The 22,757-nt window shown below is 36.2% G+C and overlaps 1 protein-coding gene across 2 annotated transcripts in view; it reads right to left on the bottom strand.

Moving 5' to 3' along the window:
- Positions 1-382: 382 nt before the first annotated feature.
- Positions 383-22,757, bottom strand: part of METTL25 (methyltransferase like 25) — a 108,423-nt gene continuing 86,048 nt past the window's right edge. Inside the window, exons 9-13 of one of the 2 annotated variants that reach the window (XM_040234492.1) lie at positions 20,022-20,115; positions 9,198-9,272; positions 8,556-8,627; positions 6,929-7,037; positions 383-1,123 (exon numbers count right to left, since the gene is read on the bottom strand). In XM_040234492.1, the coding sequence (XP_040090426.1) occupies positions 6,945-7,037; positions 8,556-8,627; positions 9,198-9,272; positions 20,022-20,115 (334 nt within the window). In that variant the 3' untranslated portion in view covers positions 383-1,123; positions 6,929-6,944. Of the gene's footprint in view, positions 1,124-6,779; positions 7,038-8,555; positions 8,628-9,197; positions 9,273-20,021; positions 20,116-22,757 lie in introns of those variants that run through there. The other variant, XM_040234491.1, reaches the window with a different exon arrangement.

Below are 22,757 nucleotides of genomic sequence, written 5' to 3' on the forward strand. Positions count from 1 at the left end.
AATACTGGAGTGGGTAGCCTTTCCCTTCTCCAGGGGATCCTCCCAACACAGGGATCGAACCCAGGTCTCCTGCATTGCAGGCAGATTCTTTACCAGCTGAGCCACCAGGGAAGCCCATATATGTGTGTGTATGTATATTCATATAGGACATATATATGATAATCACTTTGCTGTACAGTAAAAATTAATACAACATTGTAAATCAACTACACTTCAAATTAAATTTGAAAAATAACTATGTGATATCTTTGAATGGTGACAGATTGTAACTGGAGTTATTGTGGTGATCACCTTGACAGGTACAGAAATATCAAATCACATAGTGTTAATTGTAGATAAATTATACTTTAAAAGCAAACAACTCATAGAAAAAGAGAGCAGATTTGTGGTTACAAGGGAAGGCAGGGGGAGCTGAATGAAGGCAGTCAAAAGGTACAAATTCTCAGTTATAAGATAAGTAAGTATTGTACTAGGGAATATAGTACACAACTTAAATACAATTAACATTGCTGCATGTTATATATGAAAGTTTTTAAGAGAGTAAATCCTGAAAGATTTTATCACAAGGAAAACATTTTTTTCTGTTTCCTTAATTTTGTGTTTATATGAAATGACAGATGTTCACTAAATAATGTGGTAAACATTTCATGAATTTAAGGAAAATCATTATGCTGTATACCTTAAACAGTACTGGATATCAACTATATCTCAATAAAATTGGAAGGAAAAAATGAAGCATATAGAAATATTATATATATGAACATAAGTATGTACATATATACACACACACACACACACACACACACACACACATATGTTGGTGATGCTATCTAACCCATCTCCTCCTCTCCTGACACCTCTCCTTTTGCCTTCAATCTTTCCCAGCATCAGGGTCTTTTCCAACGAGATGGCTCTGCACATCAGGGGGCCAAAGTATTGGAGCTTTAGCTTCAGGATCAGTCCTTCCAATGAACATTCAGGATTAACTTTAGGATGGACTGGTTTGATCTTCTTGCATTCCAAGGGACTCTCAAGAGTCTTCTCCAGCACCACAGTGCGAAAGCATCAATTCTTCGGTGTTCAGGTTTCTTTTTGGTCCAACTCTCACATTCGGACATGACTACTGGAAAAACAATAGCTTGGATTATATGGACCTTTGTTGACAAAGTGATGTCACTGCTTTTTAATATGCTGTCTAGGTTTGTCATAGCTTTCCTACCAACGAGCAAGCATCTTTTAATTTGTGGCTGCAGTTGCCTGCAGAGATTTTAGAGCCCAAGAAAATAAAATGTGTCACTGATTCTACTTTTTCCTCTTCTATTTGCCATGAAGTGATGAGATCAGATTGGCACAGCAGAAAAATACAGACAATACTTTATAACAACTATAAATGGAGTATAACATCTAAAAATTATTAATCACTATGTTGTATACCTGTAGCATATAATATATAAACCAACTATACTTCAATTAAAAAAAAATAAAAACAAGTTTTTAAAAATACATTCAATTTAGCTCTTAGACACCTTGGTAAAAATGAAACCACATGACTCATGCAAAGACTTTGGAATAATTATGCATGTTAAAAAGGGTAATAATAATAATAATTATCATTATTATGTACAGTAGCAAGAAACACAAATTAAAGAACAATCAGATTTATGTGGTATAGAAAGCCTTTTGTATAACTCTAGGCATTTATACCTATACATACAATCACTGTTTTTCCCCTACAAAACATTTTTTTTCCCTACACAAATCACTGTTATAAAGATGGTTAAGCTTCCATTTGTCTCCCTCTAGGACATTTAAAAACCACAACTATTGCTTTTATATTATGCATTATGTGCCAGGAATTAAGTACTTTACGAGGAGAACTGCAACCATCTGCACTAATCTGACAGAGCTATGGAGTCTAAGAACTGAGACCACCTGTGTCAACACGATTTATTTGTGACAAGAAAACTTTGCCCAAGGAAGATAAGACCATAAACCAATAAATAACTTCATTGTTTGTTTTAGGAAATTCCCATATGTTAATTTATCTCAGATAAATAATCTGTTCACCTTGGCAAAGAGTTAACTTATCAAGCAACAGTTTACTTATCATCAAGACATGCTTTGAGACCCTCATCCTGCTATAGATATTAACCATAAAATTTGTATCAGGTCAGGAACTTTCCCAAATCCCTGTCTGTTCTCCACCTTAAAAAAGCTACCTTTAACTACTTGAGCCCAGACTTTGAAATACTACAAATATCCTCCCCGCTGACTTCCTCTTCAGAGACTGTCCAGGAGGAGTTTCCTCTTACTGCAGAGAATTCTAATAAACTTAATTTTGCTTGATAAACAGGGTGCCTGGAGATGTTTTGGGGGAGTTGAATGACACATACTTGTTCCTTTAACCCTCATAACATACTTGGAATAAATTCTATTCTTACGTTATTTCTGCAGATGAGAAAATTGAAGTGCACCAAATAGTTAAGTGACTTAGGCAAGGACACAACTTAATTTACATGAATCCAAACTATGGTACTAACATTACTGATTCCCTCTTGCCCCCAAGTGTATTGATCTAAAGATGCCCTAAAGAATCCTATACCATGATCCTCTCAGCCGTGTCCAGTAATTATAGTATTAATGACTGTAATTAGTAATTTCACTGTCTTCCTCACTGAATGCTTTGAGGATGGAGACATTTCTTGTTTGTCTCCATACTGCCAGTGCCTACATATACCTGACACATGGTAGACATTCAATTATGCATGCATGCATGCTCAGTTGTGTCCAACTCTTTGTGATCCCATAAACTGTAGCCCGCCAGGCTCCTCTGTCCATGAGATTTCCCAGGCAAGAATACTGGAGTGGGTCACCATTTCCTCCTTCAGGGGACCTTCCTGACCCAGGGATCGAACCCGTGTCTCCAGCATTGGCAGGTGGATTCTTTACCACTGAGACATCTGGGAAGACAGGGAATCAATAAATGTTAATAAAGTGAATATTAAATAAACCCCCACTTTACAAACGAGGCTCTGAGATATTAAAAGTTTTGCTTTAACTCTCCCAGATAGCAACTGTCAGAACTGGTGCTCTTGCCAATGCACCATTCTTTAGTTCAACTTGTAAATGAGCTCTCAAAAGACAGTTTTTATGAGATGAGGGTCTACATACAGTTTAGTGGGGATTCATGTGTATAAAGTCCTACCAAAATATTATATTTCTTTTCTTTTTGCTGACATGTTATCTCAGTGTGATCGTACAGATCATCTCATGCAAATTGGATGCTATCTCTCATTTCTCTCTGATTACTAAAAAATGGGAAGTCTTCATTGGTTAATGCAATTTATGACAATGTTTTAAAACACTGGGAAGTTACTACATAGTTTCCTTTGTATTAAAACATTTGTAATACTAAACAGAGATTTACCCATATAAGGTTCCTCTTTTTTCTTTATTATAAGGAGGAATGAATGTTATATGAATATTTGAAGTTTAGAAAAAAGTTTAAAATTTTACATAGAAGTAAAATTATGAAAGGAAAGAAAGTTGCCTGGAAGGGTTTTCTGCTCCTGAGAAAGATACTCATATAGGAAACAACCTGAGAAAAGAGAATAAAAAAGTAACCTAAAGACACACATCAATCAGATGCAAACGTGTGAACCCTGCTTAGATTCTGAACTGAACCAACTGAGGTATTAATATGCAAAGACATTTGGAGCCAGTCATGGAAATGTGAATGAGGACAAGTGATAGATTCAGTTCAGTTCAGTCGCTCAGTCGTGTCCGACTCTTTGCAACCCCATGAACTGCAGCACGCCAGGCCTCCCTGTCTCAGACTCATGTCCATCGAGTCAGTGATGCCATCCAGCCATCTCATCCTCTGTTGTCCCCTTCTCCTCCTGCCCCCAGTCCCTCCCAGCATCAGAGTCTTTTCCAATGAGTCAATTCTTCACATGAGGTGGCCAAAGTACTGGAGTTTCAGCTTCAGCATCATTCCATCCAAAGAAATCCCAGGGCTGATCTCCTTTAGGATGGACTGGTTGGATCTCCTTGCAGTCCAAGGGACTCTCAAGAGTCTTCTCCAACACCACAGTTCAAAAGCATCCATTCTTCAGCGCTCAGCTTTCTTCACAGTCCAACTCTCACATCCATAAACATCTATTTCTGCTTTATGGACTATGCCAAAACCTTTGACTGTGTGGATCACAATAAACTGTGGAAAATTCTGAGAGACATGGGAAATACCAGAACAGCTGACCCGCCTCTTGAGAAATCTGTATGCAGGTCAGGAAGCAACAGTTAGAACTGGACATGGAACAACAGACTGGTTCCAAATTGGAAAAGGAGTACGTCAAGGCTGTATATTGTCACCCTGCTTATTTAACTTATATGCAGAGTACATCATGAGAAATGCTGGGCTGGAAGAAACAAAAGCTGGAATCAAGATTGCTGGGAGAAATATCAATCACCTCAGATATGCAGATGACACCACCCTTATGGCAGAAAGTGAAGAGGAACTAAAAAGCCTCTTGATGAAAGTGATAGATTACTATAGGAAAAAAAATCCTTAACTTAGAAATATACACTAAAGTATTTAGGTAAAATAACAAGTTGCCTGAGATCTGCCTTAAAATTCTCCATGGAAGGTGGGTACGTGTGACAAGTGTGTATGTGTGAATGCTCATGTGTGTCCTGATGAAAGAAGATTGGTAAATGCTTCCAATTATTGAAGTCTGTGATGAGTACATGGGGATTTATTATAATCTACTCTCCACTTCTGTACATGTTCAAAACTCTCAGCATAAAGAGCTTGAAAAATGGCTAATATTCCCAGTATCTTACTCAGTATACAAAGCACCTGACTATTCACATATATTGCTGTTGCTGTTCAGTCATGTCTGACCCTTTGCAATCCCATGGACTGCAGCATGCCAGGCTTTCCTGTCCTTCACCATCTCCTGGAGCCTGCTCAAACTCATGTCCATCAAGTCGGTGATGCCATCCAACCATCTTGTCCTCTGTCATCTCCTTTTTCTCCTGCTTTCAATCTTTCCCAGCATCAGGGTCTTTTCTAATATATACTGGGTCTTTTTACATATATACCTATATATGTATATGTATTATGTATAAGTATATATGTGTATATACATATACGCAAGTACATATGTGTACACACACACATATATATAGTATATATACACACATATATACTACACCAGGGTATTTTCACATTTATTTCCCAGCATCAGGATCTTTTCACATATACAGTAGCTACAAACTCAGTATCACAACCCAAAGCAAAAAGTTATTCTCACCTGTGGACAGATTGTAAAATTTAAGAAAGCAGTTACTCTTTCTCCTGGGAAAATTTTATACAGTCTTTTCTCCCCCCACCTGTCCACTTCTGTGCAAATTGGAAACCTCGTTTTCTGCTGATGAAAGGACTCTGCCCCACCCTGAGCAGAGTACTAGTCTTCTCCTGCTCACTCCTGCTTTCCTCGTTTGACTTTTTACACAGCACCAGATGATTCATTCAGTGCCAACTCATCGTTTACTTTTGTAAGATGCAAAGCCCCAAGAATCCTTAAAGTCAGTAAAGAACAGACTTTTGGAGTCTGTGGGAGAAGGCGAGGGTGGGATGATTTGACAGAATAGCACTGAAACATTTGTATTACCATTTGTAAAACAGACGACCAGTGCAAGTTCGATGCATGAAGTGGGGCACCCAAAGCTGATGCTCTAGGACAACCCAGAGGGATGGAGTAGGGAGGAAGGTGGGTGGGTGGGGTTCAGGATGGGGGGACACATATATACCTGTGGCTGATTCATGTCAGTGTATGGCAAGAGTCAGCACAATAATGTAAAGTAATTAGCCTCCAATTAAAATAAATTAATTTTAAAAAAAGATTCTTTAAGGTGAATATCTCAATGACAAGAAGCATATTCCTTTAAGGACACAGAATACTTCCTCATGTAATTTAGACTAAAACAGAGTATAAAATATTCTTTATATTAAGGACTTTTAATATCTGGCCTCTTCCCTGGGTATTTATTTAAGCATGACTTTTTCCTTCCTGATAATATGAAAAATCCTTTCAAAATGTGAAAGAAAACACTAATGATCTTCAGGACCAACTAGTTTTACTGTAAGTATAACTCTACCTTTCATATGTAAAGTCAGTAAAACGTCAAAATGTGATATGCAGTAAATAGCAGAAGTCTCTAATATTGAACAGTAAACAAGGCCCAGATTATAATGGCTTAGGGACGTACTTGGAGAAGGCAATGGCAACCCACTCCAGTACTCTTGCCTGGAAAATCCCATGGGTGGAGGAGCCTGGTGGGCTGCGGTCCATGGGGTCGCTAAGAGTCGAACACGACTGAGTGAGTTCACTTTCACTTTTCACTTTCATGCATTGGAGAAGGAAATGGCAACCCACTCCAGTGTTATTGCCTGGAGAATCCCAGGGACAGGGGAGTCTGGTGGGCTGCCGTCTATGGGGTCACACAGAGTCAGACATGACTGAAGTGACTTTGCAGCAGCAGTGGCAGCAGGGACGCACTAATTCAGAAATGTAGATCAATCCTTTTCTAATATTTTCATGAGGTGGGAAGGGGGTTCAGGATGGGGAATAAGTGTACACCCATGGTGGATTCATGTTGATGTATGGCAAAACCAATACAATATTGTAAAGTAATTAGCCTCCAATTAAAATAAATTTATATTAAAAAATTAATTAATGTATGCTTTGACAATGGAAAATGGATTAAGGCATTCTGCTTTAGCTATTGTTTTATTATCTATTTAAGATATATAACAATGTTTTTCAATATTTACATAATATTTACCTAACATTTACATAACATTGTATTAATGTTTAGAAAAACAAAATTAGCAAAAGATTCCACAAACAGATATAGCTAATACCTTGCTTCAATTGAAATCATTGCTGCTTCTTCAGGGCAATAACGGCATAACACCTGGGAGATTTCACAGGATCAAACAACCTCACAAGCGCAGACCACATGATATCATCCTGTAAATTGATAAGTGATTTAAAAAGACAACTCTTTGTTGAAGATACAAATGAGAGATGTTAGACTATATACTAGAATATGAGAACTCTTTGTTGAAGAAAATTAACAAATTTAATTAATTAATTTAATTTAGAATAAAATTCTAAATTAAAATTTCACCTTCAGGACTTTATGTTGAGGAAATAATTAAAGATGTACGTAGGGAGTGAAACACCAGGCTACTCCTTGTTACAACTGGACAAAGTGAAAGTGACTTGAGACAACTGGGTATCGCTCAAATAAATTATATGGTGAAACATCATTCAGCTTCTTTAGTGCATTTAATGAGACAGAAAAAATCCAAATAAAAAAATGAAACAAATTAGATGAGCAGCTGTATTTATAATTTGATTCCATTTTTAATTAAAGTAGAAATAATGTGCTCATACATACACACGCAACATATGTATATTAAAAGCTCTCGAAAACAATAATTTAAGAGCTAATGCTGAAAGGTGAGATTATAGTTACTTCCAACTTTCTTTTTGATATTCTTCACTTAAAATTTTCTAACATTAAGTGTGTATTACTTTTATAGCCATAATATCATTTAAAATATCAAATGAACCACCACAGGATTTCTATCACTGCATTACCAATTAAACTCAGTACGTGCTGTTATGCCTACCTATTTTATTTAGGTCACTGGAAATTGTTTTGAAAAGGAAAATGATGAGTACCTAGTAAAATAAGCCTGATTCTGTGACCTACAAAGGTGAAAAGCAAAAGTTTCCAGTAATTTTGAGTTAGTAGCTTAGCGAAGTATATAATTATCCAAATATTTAAAAACTGCTTTTCTCTGTGAAAATATCATTTATTAAAATCCACTAGTTCCAGGTAGCTTGCTGAAAAGAAGTAAAGCTCTTCATATGATAAAAAATATTAAATTAAAGAGCTTATAGTGAAAACATAAGGCTGAATCTACAAATGGGATTAAACAGCTCAAAAACCTAATTTTGATTACAGCTTAGACTAGATTCTGAAAAACACATTTTCCCCAAAGATAAACCAAAAAATCATTTTTCTAGTCATTTAACATAGATAAAACAAGTAAGACTAAGAAAACAGAAGCAATGATTAGAAAGAAATTTCTGTACCGCGGAGTACATATGTCCCCAAATTCAAAAATGAATTAAAAGCTGATTCTTACAAAGTGAAACATATAAACGATATCCTTTATGTTGATATCCTAGCTATACGGTATGTCACATATGATGGTTGTGTACATTGTCTACTGTATAGTAATTACCATACAATTAAAAGAATGTACACTTTATTATAGCACTTTTTGGGGAAACATCTGTTGTACATATGCTTTTGTTTCAAAAGAGATGGAAAGACTATTTAAACTTGGAAAATATAACAAGAAAAATTATCTTATTAGCTATGTGAATGAAAGTTATTGTAGTTATAAGCAGATTGATATTACTGGATTTAATAAAGATACTTGTTATGCATTTAAAATTAACATAATATACCTGCTCTTTCAGGTAGCAAAGTCGATCCAGAAGAATCAAGGTCTCTATGCAAGGAGCTAGAACAACTTTCAACTAAAAGAAAGAATAAGATAGCACAGTGGTACTTTAAAACAAACAAAAATACTAACTTAACACTTACATTTAAGAAAATATATCTACAGAAACTTGCATAAGGCCAAATCTCCAATATCCATTGTACATTTTCAGAAAATAAGTACTTCAGAGATCAAAAGTTTTTCTTTTAATAGTTAAAGGAAAAGAATATCCTTTGAGTGACTTTGGGATGGAATCCAAAAGCAATCATACATACGTGATAGAAAGCTTTTAAAGGGGTACTAAGAATGAAATTCATTAAAAGGAATGCTTGTGAAATAATTGCATTGAGACCAATATGTGTTCAAAGAACTCTAAAACTTCTTGCCATGCATTTCTAATACACTTTAAGAGAAATCTGCCATGTGTTCCCTTTATTACAGTACTGACGCCTAATATAGTTCTAAAATAGGAAATGATCCAAAACAGCTTTTCTACATTAAGAGAAAAACAACATCGATTGGTTGGCCCCATAAAAAAAAAATTTAATAGGATCCCACTCAAGTCTAGCAACATATTCAATTTAATATGTTTAATTCTGAGACTTACCATATTAAAAGCCTCCAGCTCATTCATTCTAGGTTTATATTTCTCGTAGTAGTCCATTATAATTTTTTCTGGCAGCTTCAAGATAAAACAACAACAATAATAAATTTAGTAACAGTTAAAAATATATATCTTTTCCCCTATTCAGATGTACCCTAAAGTGAAACAAATGTAATAATTCAAAGCAATCTTATGTGTCTGAAGAGCTCTAATGATGTTCATTGAACAAGTCAATTTAAGTGAATTCTTTCATTTAAATCTTCTGCATCAATATAGGTTATTCAGCATATCATAAGTAAAATCAATAATAAGATCCTATTAACTCTGATTTCAACAAGTAGTAATGAAATATTTACCTTCACTTGTTTCTACATTTGGGGTACACAGTAGGTAGGAGCTTAATAAACAGTTTTCAAATATAACTAAAATTTAAACAATATATCTAAAAAAATATAGAGAATAACGAAAAGGCAAAAGGAATACAGTAAAGACATATTCATATTAAACATAATTTCTTCTAACAATACCTAACCAATCCATCAACAAGCAATGCTTTATGTTTTTTCTCTGAAACATGATACCCGTAGTACACTGAATCCTTGTGGTTAGTAGGCCACTTTGTAGATAATTTATTAATACATGTTCTGTTCTCACCAGATGAGCTTTATGCCTATGGCATTAAGTGTATTTGTTCCTAAACTTTTTTTATTACAGGTACATTATAATGACATGAAATAAATATTTAAAAAATCAATAAAATATAAATGCAAAAGGAAAAGTTTCTTTATATGTTGAATGTCTTTGTGAAAGGCTTGATAAAGGAAAGTCACCAGAAGAAATTGCTGTCAATTTACATATGATCAAGGGGTTTCCCAGGTGTCAGTAGTGGTAAAGAACCTGCCTGCCAACGCAGGGGTCTTAAGACAAGCAGGTTCGATCCCTGGGTTGGGAAGATCCCCTGGAGGATGGCATCACAACCCACTCCAGTATTCTTGCTTGGAGAATACCATGGGCGGAGGAGCCTGGTGGGTTATGGTCCACAGGGTTGCACAGAGTCAGGCACGACTGAAGCGACTTAGCATGTATGCATGCATATGTAGTCAAGACAAGTGACACACTGAATAAAGAGTCTAAAATCTGAAAGGATTTGTATTCAGATCTCCTTGCAAATGTATAAATACATTTTTAAAGACCCCACTCTTTTTCTATTACATGAAATTTCTTTTGAATTAAAAAAAAATACAAAAAAGGTATCTAACAGTGAAGAGTAAGGCTTTATCTCATCCAACTTCTAGTGTGGCCTTCCAGAAAATATTAATATCTCCCCTTTGGTACAGAACCCAAGATTATGGCTTTCTCTCCAGCCCTTATTTTGCTCATCTTCAGACTGAATGAGTACCTTCTGAATCAAATTTTTACAGTAGAGTATATTGGACTAAGTCTAGGCCTGAACTTCAGGCCAGCAAAACTCACCTCAGAAAATTATGAATGTGTTTGAATTACAGCCTTTAATCTTTACTTCTGTCCTGTCATGTGAGATTAGCAGTTACAGAACAACTCAGAATTCACAACCTTTTTTTCAGTCCTGCCTCATCAGTATGCTGCTTCCTACAAACACGGTTTTTCAGTGTGATTCCTTGGGTTCTACAGTATTCTCTGTATCTCCTTTATGTCAAATTGAGAAGTACCACCCTGGTCATAAACTGGTTTTGTTTCAAACTAGGGACTGTTGATTTTGCCCCTCAGGATACGCTGCTTTAAAGTACTGTATTGTTGGCTGTACTGGTGATCTGCAAGCCCAGGCAATTTCTCTTGATATCACTCTGTATCCCTTTACCTTCACTGAACTTCATATTACATGTGGTTTGAGATTTAACAGGCTTTTGATTTTGTCAAAAAGGAGTTTGTATTGCTGTTTCTCTTTCCATTTGTTGCTTTTGTGTGATTTTGAAGAGAAAAGATGAGACTATCATCTCTACTTTCCTATTAAAAAAAAATGGACATCTTTTGCCTTACTTTGAATAATCCAAAGCTGGATACTATAAACTATGCATTATAGAGGATTGATGGACAGAAGTTAAGGTAGAAATCTAACTAGAGAAACTATATGCAAAGCTGTGTGCAAGAAACAAAATAAATGGCCTTATTCTTATACCAAATGCTTAGTGGATACAATTAATGTTTCTAAGTGAAAAATTCAGTGTTAAGATATGATTTCATGCTTTAACCAACTTTTCCAATAAAATGCTCAACTATCAGTCTCATAAGACTAGATCAGAGAATCTATGGAAATTTTATGAAGACACTAGTTCTAGGATGAATCTGTAACATACATATATGCATGGTCTCATTTTACTGATGACACTACCGCAGTTAAACCCAGTAAGAGCCAAGACAGGGCAAACATCTTAGAGATAAAGAAGACGTCATAATTGAGGAGGTGCTTGGTGTAGGCGAGAACATCCATGGAAACTTACAAGTTGAAGTGCACATTGAATGCCAGCTGGGAGCTTTGGTCATGAATTCCATTGCTCCTTGCTGCCCATCTCCAAGACTCCAGAAAAAGGGACTAATATTAGCTAAGCTGCGTAATGGGGCCCTAGCTCAGTGGTCTGTGGTTTATGTTTAGGGAGATACCCAGTCTTAAAGAGAAACTAGGTGAGAGACAGCAAATGAAAGGTCATATCGAGGGGCTTTAGGTTTTTTCCCTTACTTTTCTTACAATTTTTTTTTTTTTTTTTGGCATTTTAAACTCCAATAGTCCTGCTGGTTTTGACAGACTTGCCTAGTTTTTGATGACCTTGACATTACTCAGGAGCCCTAGTCAAGCATTTTGTATGATATTCCATCACTGGGAACAGTTTTCCTCATAATTAGACTGGGGCTGTAGATTTTGAGAGGAAGACTACAGATGTAAAGTATCATATTCCTCATGTAATATCCAGGGTATTTACTATCAGTATGATCTATCACTGTTGATATGGATCTTGAGTACTTGGCTGACATTGTTGTTATTCAGTTGCTACGTCATGCCCGACTCTTTGTGACCCCATGACCTGCAGCAAGCCAGGCTTCCCTGTCCTTCACCATCTCCCAGAGTTTGCTCAAACTCATGTCCATTGAGTTGGTGATGCCATCCAACCATCTTATCCTCTGTTGCCCCCTTCTCCCCTTGCCTTGGCTGATTTGTCTCTTTTTTTACATTATTTATTAAAATTGTCTGTTTATAGATCTATATATGGGGGCCCAGATAAGCAAAGGTGGGCCATATTTCAACTCCATGTGGAATAGGCCAGATGAATGGATAAGAGATACACAGTTGTTCAGAGATCCTCCCCACACACTACCTGATCAGAAGACAGGTTAGCAACTGACCTTCTTTTCATCAGTAGATGGTAGGGCTGAGGCTGCTGATACACCCTTGGCTAGAACTCAAGGTGGGTGGATGTGGAACCACGTTGAGAATGCAAAGGCAAACTTCAGTTAGAAGTGCTACTCCACGGAACACATGAATGCTGTGAAAATGAAAGTCTTACTGCTGACTGAGAAAGCTGTAGTGGTCTGGTTAGAAGATAAAACCAACCACAACATTCCCTTAAGCCAAAGTCTAATTCAGAGCAAGGCCATAACTTTCTTCAATTCTATGAAAGTTGAGAGAGATGAGGAAGCTGCAGAAGAAAAGTCTGAAGCGAGCAGAGGCAGATTCATGAGGTTTAAGGAGAGAAGTCATCTCTACAACATAAAAGAGCAAGATGAAGCAACAAGTACTGATGCAGAAGCTATAGTAAGTTATCCAGAAGATCTAGCTAAGATAATTACACCAAACAACAGATTTTCAGTGTAAATGAAACATCCTTCTACTAGAAGAAGATGCCATCTAGCAATTTCGTAGCTAAAGAGGAGAATTCAATGCCTGGCTTTAAAGCTTCAAAGGACAGGCTGAAATCTCTTGTCAGATAGGGGATAACATAGCTGGGGACTTTGAAGTCAACCTCATTTACCATCTCCAAAATCCTAGGGTCCTCAAGAATAATGCTAAATCTACTCTGCTTGTGTTCTGTAAATGGAACAACAGAGGCTGGATGTTAGCACATCTGTTTACAGCATGGTTCACTGAATATTTTAAGACTATTGTTGAGATCTACTGCTCAGAAAAAAAAAAAAAAAGATTTTTTTCAAAATATCACTACTCACTGACAAAGCACCTGGTCACTCAAGAGCTCTCATGGAGATGCACAACAAGACTAAAGTATTATTTTCAAGGCTGCTAACACAACACCATTCTGCAGCCCATAGATCAAGCAGTAATTTCGACTTTCAAGTCTTATTATTTAAGAAATACATTTTGTAAGGGTATAGCTGCCATAAATAGTGATTCATCTGATGGATCTGGGCAAAGTAAATTGAAAACATTCTGGAAAGTATTCACTATTCTAGATGTAAGAACATTCATGATTCATGGAAGCATGTCAAAATAACAACATTAACAGGAGCCTGGAGGAAGCTGATTCCAACTCTCATAGATGGTTTTGAGGCATTCAAACTTGAGTGGAGGAAGTAACTGCAGATGTGGTAGAAATAACAAGAGAACAAGAATTAGAAGTGGAGCCTAAAGATGTGACTGAATTGCTGTACCCTCATGATAAAGCTTTTACAGATGAGTTGTTTCTTATGCATGAGCAAAGAAGTGCTTTCTCGAGATGGGATTTACTCCTGGCGAAGATGCTGTGATGATTGTTGAAATGACAACAAAGGACTTATAATACTACACAAATTTAGTTGATAAAGCAAAGTTTGAGACATTTGACTCCAATTTTGAAAGCTGTTCTGTGGGTAAAATGCTATCAAAAAGCACTGCATGCTTAGAGAAATCATCCGTGAAAGGAAAAGTCAGCCAACTTTACTGTTGTCTTATTTTAAGAAACTGCCACAGCCACCCCAACTTCAGCAACCACCACCACCATCAGTCAGCAGCCATCAACTCTGAGACAAGACTCTCCACCAGGAGAAAGATTATGACTGGCTGAAGGCTCATATGATGGTTAGTAGTTTTCAGCAATAAAATATTTTTGAGTAAGGCATGTACATTGCTTTTTAAACACAATGCTATTGCACACATAACAGACTATGGTATGCTGTAAACACAACTTCTGTATGCACCTGGAAACCCAAAACTTCATGGGACTTGGTTTCTTGAAATACTCACTTTATTGCAGTGCTTTGGAATAGAACCCACAATCTGAGGTATCCCTGTGTTATTATGTGTGCGTGCTTAGTTGTTCAGTTGTGTCTGACTCTTTTTGACCCCATGGACTGTAGCCTGCCAGGTTCCTCTGTCCATGGAATTCTCCAGGAAAGAATACTAGAGTGGGTAGTCATTCCCTTCTCCAGGGGATCTTCCAGACCCAGGGATAGAACCCAGGCCTCCTGCATTGTAGGCAGATTCTTTACTGTCTGAGCCACCAGAGAACAGCCACCTGTGTTATTATAATGGTTGCAAAAAGCAGCAGGAAATATTTATGGGAATAATGCACATGTCATCACCAAAGGTGACAGGCTACCTATATATTTAAATTGTATCAGGAATTCACTGCTTCTTTAGGGTCAGAGGACCTCATTTACTGTAGATCATTTATAAGCAGTCCCAGTATCCACAAATGTAGAACCCACAGATACAGAGGGCTGCCTGTACTCCACCATTTTATATAAGGGACTTGAGCACCCTTGGTATTTTGTTATCTGTGGGGGGTTCTGGAACCAATTCCCCAAGGATACCAAGGGACGACTGAATATCACTACAGGAAAGTTAATGAGCTTCTTGCATTTGTGGTTGTCTTCGCACTTGTATTTAAACCACTTAGTCATTACATTACTACTGATTCATCTCTGTGCTAATGTCCGAAGGTAAGTTTATTTGGTCTCTCCACATCGCCTGGTCCTTTGGCCTCATCTCTCACCACTGCCTCCTCCACTTGCTTTATGCTTCAACTGTGCTGAGTCCAGAATCGTGTTTCTTACATCTCTGTGGTTTTGCACAAGCTATGCTCCCCACCACACACATCTGAAATGAGTTCCTTGCTCACTACCTGCCCATCTTGTTTGCTTAATACATTCTTACACATCCTTCATGACCAAGCTAAGGCATCAATGTCCTCCGTAAAATCTTCACAGGTAGAGTGAGTCACTCCAGGCATATACATACTTTATATATGTATCTATTACTGTAAGTTCATGCTATAATTACTTGTTTTCTTTTCTCATGGGTCATGTCTTAATTATCTTTGTAGCTCCAGAGTTTCCATGGTTCTTGGCACATTGGAGATTCTTCAAAGTAAATATTTGCTGATGAATAACTAAATGATTGTGGTTTCAAAAATTTTGCTATTGCCGGCCTGTTCTGGAGAAATATTTAAGGATAATTTTCTGACTTATCCTCTGCCAACTTCCACTAAGGTTCTAAATTTTAGTGATTTTTCAACTTAGTCCATTCAAGAGCATGCATCCACCCCATTAAATCACCACTTTTATTGTCTATTTCATTCTCAATATCTAGGAGTAACATTATTTGAATATTCATTATATGTATATGCGCTTCCTTGATGGCTCAGACAGTAAAGAGTCTGCCTGCAATGCAGGAAACCTGGGTTTGATCCCCGGTTTGGGAAGATCCCCTGGAGAAGGAAATGGCAATCCACTTCAGTATTCTTGCCTGGAGAATTCCACAGACAGAGGAGTGTGGCAGGCTACAGTCCATGGAGCTGAAAAGAGTTGGACACAACTGAGTGACTTTGACTTTGACTTTTCTATTTGTACATAACACACACACAAAAGCTCTAGAACATAAATTCCTTTTCTTTTCTTATGGACAAATGATCCAGCACACTCTTTCTCTAGGAAACAACAGTAGTTTCATTGCTTTTAAAATCGATGCTTTAAAATTTTATGGATGTGTGTGTGTACTCTCATGCTCTGTGTGTGTGCACTACATGTATGTGGAAGGAGAAAGAGAGAAAAGCAATACAAAAAACAAAACAAAACAAAACAAATGCTGTGGACCATGAAGATAATATGAAACCTTAAAGGCAGTTTTGGAGGTTTTCTAAAATGTGGAGAGATACTAAAGTTTGGGACAGAAGACAAAATTTGAAAATACCAAACTTTTTTGAAGGTCAAGGTAAAGTTAATTACTAAGATTTTGTTATTTTGGACTTTCATAAAGTTCTATCAAAACAATTTACAAAGAAGTAATTGTGCTTTACTAAATTACAAAGAATTGTACTATAAAATTTCATTCTAAGAAGTCCATCTATTATAAACAGTATTCTCGCTGATGTAAAGTAGCTCATGCTCCACACCATTTATTGTAGGCTTGGCTTTACTGTGAAATTGAAATATTCTTCTTAAACAGAATTATATCTTATGCAGGATTGATATCATCAATATCACCATTAAGCGGTTAAAGCTATATAAAATTAAAGATCAAGGAGGAGATCATTTTGATTAAAAGTCTTCAAAATATAAGAACAGAATCACTACTTTTTCCATCTTCCACACTCTATATTTCTTTGTATAAAGTGGCATTTTAAGATAATAGGGGGTTTACAATGAGAATGCTAATGGAATTGTTAAAATGACAAATGCTTGAAGACAGCAGATCTCAACCAAGGGTGATTTTGTCCCCCAAGACATTTGTGCCTATGCCTGGAGATTTTTTTAAAAAATTATTTTTGATCGCTACCATTAGGGTGCTATTGCTGACACCTAGTGGGTAGAGGCCAAGGATGTTAAACGTCCTACAACACACAAGTTAGCTCTCCACAACGAAGAATTACCCAAACGCACTGAGTTTGAGAAGTCCTGCTCTAAGAGGAAACGTCCAATGCTGTGTATCACAACTGACTGCAGGACTTACGGATTAATATTTTCTGCTGTGTATGGGCCACATATATATCAGCACATGCTGTTCTAGTATCCTTTGGAATGACGTTTTGTCTGGGACTATTCTTTGTCTTTCCACAGGTTTACATGGTTTCTTGTGACTAAGAAAGTATCAGAGCATGCTAGGAGATTTTCTAGGCACTTTACCTAATTATGCAGTTTTGACTATGAAGAGATGTGCTTTGAGAGATCAGAGACACATCAACAGCAATCACCACATTTTCAATTATATGTAAATATAATTATATTATATTTATATTATATATACATTTGTTAATAAATGATTAAAAATTTGGTTAAAGATCTTTTAAATAATTTGCTATATCTAACATTTTAAATTTAAGTGATTTTGATACTTTTTAGAATTAGAATCTCACATGAAAATTAATGTCATTTAAAAAATAAAACTACTCATATCTTTTTATCATGCATGTGGTCAAGACTTTCATTTTAGCACTGATACTTCATGATGTGAGAGAAAAACAATAGGATTTTGTATTAGATTACAAATGTAAATTCAGTTTTAATAAGTTATCCTATTTCCAACTACTCTCGCCTGATAGACAATTCTCTTGTCTCCCATCACAATTAAAACAAAAAAATCCTCAAAACACATACTCATCTATTTGTTTCCTCTCACACCACTACCTTTTAAACACCTTATTATATTCTATATGTTCTTCCCCTTCCAGTTTGGGCTTCTTATCCCTTTTCTTTTCCTCACATATTTTATTCAACACATTTGTTGAATGAGCTTAAACAGTTTTAAGAGAAAAATCAGCAAGTCCTATTATTACCTTTTAATAACTAAGAAAGACAGTCATTTAAGAGTGATCTTTTTATGGTGATACTTATCTACATTAGTCTTTTTCCTTTTGTTTTTAATTGTACTTCTTAGCACACTGGTGGCTGACAGTGGAGGTTCTGATGGAAGCCGAATCTGTGTGCAAGTTTCAGCTCTGACCCTTCAACCAGGAGAAAATGACTTGCCTTTCTCTGATGCGCTCTTTCCAGATCATTACATTGGGCATAATAAGTATCTGACATAAGAGTTTTAGTGAAGCGTAAATGAGATAATGTTGATGTTTATGGCATAATAATTAACACACAGTAAGTCCTCAGTAAATGTGTGTTAGTCGCTCAGTCGTGTCTGACTCTGTGACTCCATGGACTCAAGCCCGCCAAGCTCCTCTGTCCCTGGAGTTCTCCAGGCAAGAATACTGGAGTGGGTTGCCATTGCCTTCTCCAGGGGATCTTCCAGGCCTGGGGATCAAACCCAGGTCTTCTGCACTGCAGGCAGATTCTTTACTGTTTGAACCACAAGGGAAGCTTAGTAAATATTATCTATTAATAATATTTTAATCAGTAATATAATAAGCATACTAAGAGACATTTACTATGTTTATTATTAAAGACAAACCTGGGAAGAGAAAGCCATCAGAAAAAATAAGTGACATTCTATCTGGATTTCTGGCAAACGATAAAGCATTTTTAAGTAAAATAATATTTGTAAAAATTATGCTTAAGTTTATATTTTTAATATTACTGTAAGAAGTGGAATTGAAGTGAAATAAATATATGTACTAATGAAGACCAATGAAGAAAGACTAGTCGGTTAAAAATATATTAAAAAAAACAGAAATAAAAACAGAAATAAAATAACTAGTATAACAGTGTTATTTTATGTTCTTATTATGTAAAACTATAAGGATCTTCATTTTGGTGACAATAAAAATATTTGTAGAAGTCACATCAATTGCATTATTATAAGCGGTACATATACAAAAAGTAGAATAAAAACTAGTATTATTTAGTTAAGTACTTGCTATGTACAAACATTGTATTCAGTGTTTTTGTATATTAATTCATTTAATTTTTCTTGAATCCTATAAATTTGAAATGCTTTTTAATAGCTATTTTATAGAGGGCAAAAGTGACTGTACCAGTCTAATCGTTTTAAGTAATAAACAACTGCAGAGTAAATGTATAATTGGTATAAAAAATAATAATATCCTTTAGCTTTGATATAACTTAACCATATCTGTATAATTTTTTTTCTGTTAAGAAATCCATTTCATTCCTTCACCACCTATTTCATTCACGATTTCAATTTACAATCAATTCAAAATACCAAAGTGATCCAGGTTCAACTTGATATTTTATTCAATAACTCTTCTGAATCATGTTACTTTTTTCTCAGTGTTAGAGTATTTATTACCATCAGTCTATCAGCTTACTTTTTTGTCTTCAACAATATGTTCTTAATTATTCCCTTGGGGCACCTATGATGTTACAACTTTCTAGGATTCTCTCATTCGAAGACTTTTTGAATTTAAGATTTTTTATTTTAATGACTTATACAGCCTTTAAATTGGTATGATCCCTGAGTTGGGAAGATCCCTGGAGGAGGACATGGCAACCCACTCCATGGCAACCCACTCCAGTATTCTTGCCTGGAGCATCCCCATGGACAGAGAAGCCTGGCAGGCTATTGTCCATGGGGTCACAAAGAGTTGGACATGACTGAGTGACTAAGCCCAGCACAGCCTTTAAAGGCATGCAGTTTAAAATTAAAATCATCTTCTGCTTTACTTACAATTCTCATTTGTTCTGTTTTCTTGCTTTTTAAGTCTATTTTTATTTGAGAACTAGCAGATTTTACCTGAATAAACCTAAAAGGGGAATTACTGTAGAGGTATACAATAGCTATCCACATTGACAGGAAAGGTGAACTGGAATTAAGATAACTGAAGTTTGGTTTCAATATAATTTAGATGTTTTCCACAAATAAGAGAAAAGTAGAAGGCAAATAATTTTGTATTATCTCAATCCATAACCCCATAGAAGTTCTTGTGTTTCTTATGAAACAGTGGGCAATAATATACTGACCTTGGACTCATCTAACCCAAGCTTCTTTAGAGACTTTCTGACATAATCCGGAAAGGAGGAGGATTTGGAATAAATTTTACCAACATGCCGGTCACTGCAAAACAAAACCGAATCACTCTTTAGTTTTTCCAATTTAAATTATAGATGATTTTAAATTCAATCATGAAATATTTTTAAATACCTTCTGTATATATTGCACAAGCTCCACATGTAATAAAAATGTAGCAATATTTTTGTGAACACTTAATTTACATATTATAAAAAAATATTCAGGATCTGCTTTTGATAATTCCTCCAGCATACAACAGTAGAAGATAATATTATGAGAAAAAAGTTGTAAACCTAGTACAGATGTTTTTAAAAGCCTCATTTTTAAAGGGTACTATAGGCCTTTTCAAAGGTTCCATTGTGCTACAAAGCACTTTACTGGCTCAACATCACCATGCATAGTTCATGGCAACACCTGCTAATAGTGGTGATATCCAACAGCCATGCAAAGAGAACTTCCTAAATGCCAGCCCATTGAGCAAGCACCATATACTACTGGGTTAGGTCTGACTTAATTTCATTTGTGCCCTGCAGATTTTCATTATAGTTTAAAAGCAGAATACAAGATGGTTGGAAATTCAAATAATGCAATGCTGAAATATTGTATCTCACAATTTTGGTTGCAATTTAAGTATAATGTAAAAATCAAGAGAAGACAAAACTTACCACCTGTAAGTATCAAAAACAATGAATAAAAGCTTATTTACTCATATGTGTGTGCTAAGTCGCATCCAACTCCTTGTGACCCTATGGATTATAGTCTGACAGGCTCCTCTGTCTATGGGATTTTCCAGGCAAGAATACTGGAGTGGGTTGCCATTTCCTCCTCCAGGGAATCTTCCCAACCCAGGGATTGAACCTGTCTCTCCTGCATTACAGGCAGATTCTTTACTTCTGAGTCACTGACTCTTGGCAGTATAAATATTAATCACTATGTTCTAGTCAGACATGAAGCTCCATCAATTCTTTCAGTGAAATATATCTCAAATATATAACTTCAACTCCATTTCTAGACGGCCACTTCAATTACACTCATTATTACCTTGGGCTCTAATTATTACAGCGACTTCCTAAATTTAAAGCTGATGTTGGTCCCTTCATTCCTATTATGTTATTTTTTTAGAAGAATATTTTCATTTACCACTTCCCTGCTCAAAAACTGCTTTGATATACTAGTTATTTGAATAGGTACATGTTCCAGGAAGCAGAAATTATAATTTTTGTTACTTTTTGTATAATACTCAGATCTTATACATATTAACATATAACAGATATCATATAATAGATATGAGTATGTTGAATTGATTAAATGTGTAGCCAGAAAAATAAGTCAATATTAACTCCCTGCTTCTCATCTTAAAAAGGTTTTTAAACTTTAGTTATTTTTAATTCAAAAGGGCAAACAATTCTTTCCCATGAGATAGTGATTTTGGTTCTTATTGTATAGGATCCATTACTACCTAATGGAGAAGCTTAAAAGAGAAAGCAGAGCATAGTACATAAGAGTGTGGCTTAGTCTGACTCTATCACCTCCATGTTTATAAAAATGTGATATTAATAGTACCTATTTGGTAAAGTCACTGTGAGTATTAAATTAGGGAATACATGTAAGATCCAAAGAACTGTGCCATGATGTAAGCTGTTTTTGTTGCTGTCATGAATGTTGCTTTGTCATAATTGGAAGCATCGTTTGGGCTCTTCTTTGATTTCAAATGATAAAGAGCAAGGGTAAGATGCTCACAGGTCAGTGCTAACCATTGTAAGCTGAAGAGAGAATGTATTATAGTATAAGTGTAGGTACTGATTTGTTTCCTGGGTTTTATGTTCCAGATTGCTTTCAAAATAAGAGAAACACTTAAAATTTTAATTTGTCCTCATCAAGTGTAGGTATTGATTTGTTTCCTGGGTTTTATATTTCACATTGCTTTCAAAATAAGAGAAACATTTAAACTTTTAATTTGCCCTCATCTTAAACTTTCTTCTTTCCAAATACACTACCCTTTAACTGTTACAGAATCTCACAACATGATTATTAGATTACTTTTAGTGTCTTAAGCAATAATTTGTTGCATAAGACTTTCCCTTTAATCCCTTGTTGATTTGTACTATTTCAGACCTGTTTTTAGCAGTAATCATGCTTGATTTCTTTCTGAGTATTTGTTAAGGAACAGTTCTGTATGTTTTCCTTGCTGTTGGAGTTCTCAGATGCTGTGTCTGCTTTCATCATTGGTTTTGATTTCCTGTCTCATCCTGTTGTCTGCTTAGTCATCGTCAATCCAGACCCCCCCACCCTCTGCCCCTGAGGCTGTAGTTTACCCATGCATCTTCCCTCTCTCATCCCCCCACTTGCTCTGGTCATAGCCGTGCTGTGGTCCACAGCGTGTGTCCCCTTAGTCGGGTTTGTGCTTTGTCTTCATGTCTCATTAAATGGTGTTTTTCCCCCATAGCAATAAGTTGAATTGGTGCATCACTATGCAGTTACAGGAGAAGGCAATTGCAACCCACTCCAGTACTCCTGCCTGGAAAATCCCATGGACGGAGGAGCCTGGTAGGCTTCAGTCCACGGGGTCGCAGAGAGGCGGACACGACTGAAGCGACTTAGCAGCAGTAGCAGCAGCAGCAGTAAGGGAGGGGGCTTCCTTGGTGGCTCAGTAGGTACATAATCTGCCTACAATGCAGGAGACCCAG

This window comes from Oryx dammah, unplaced genomic scaffold (genome assembly GCF_014754425.2).
Source record: "Oryx dammah isolate SB20612 unplaced genomic scaffold, SCBI_Odam_1.1 HiC_scaffold_29, whole genome shotgun sequence".
Taxonomy (NCBI): Eukaryota; Metazoa; Chordata; class Mammalia; order Artiodactyla; family Bovidae; genus Oryx; species Oryx dammah.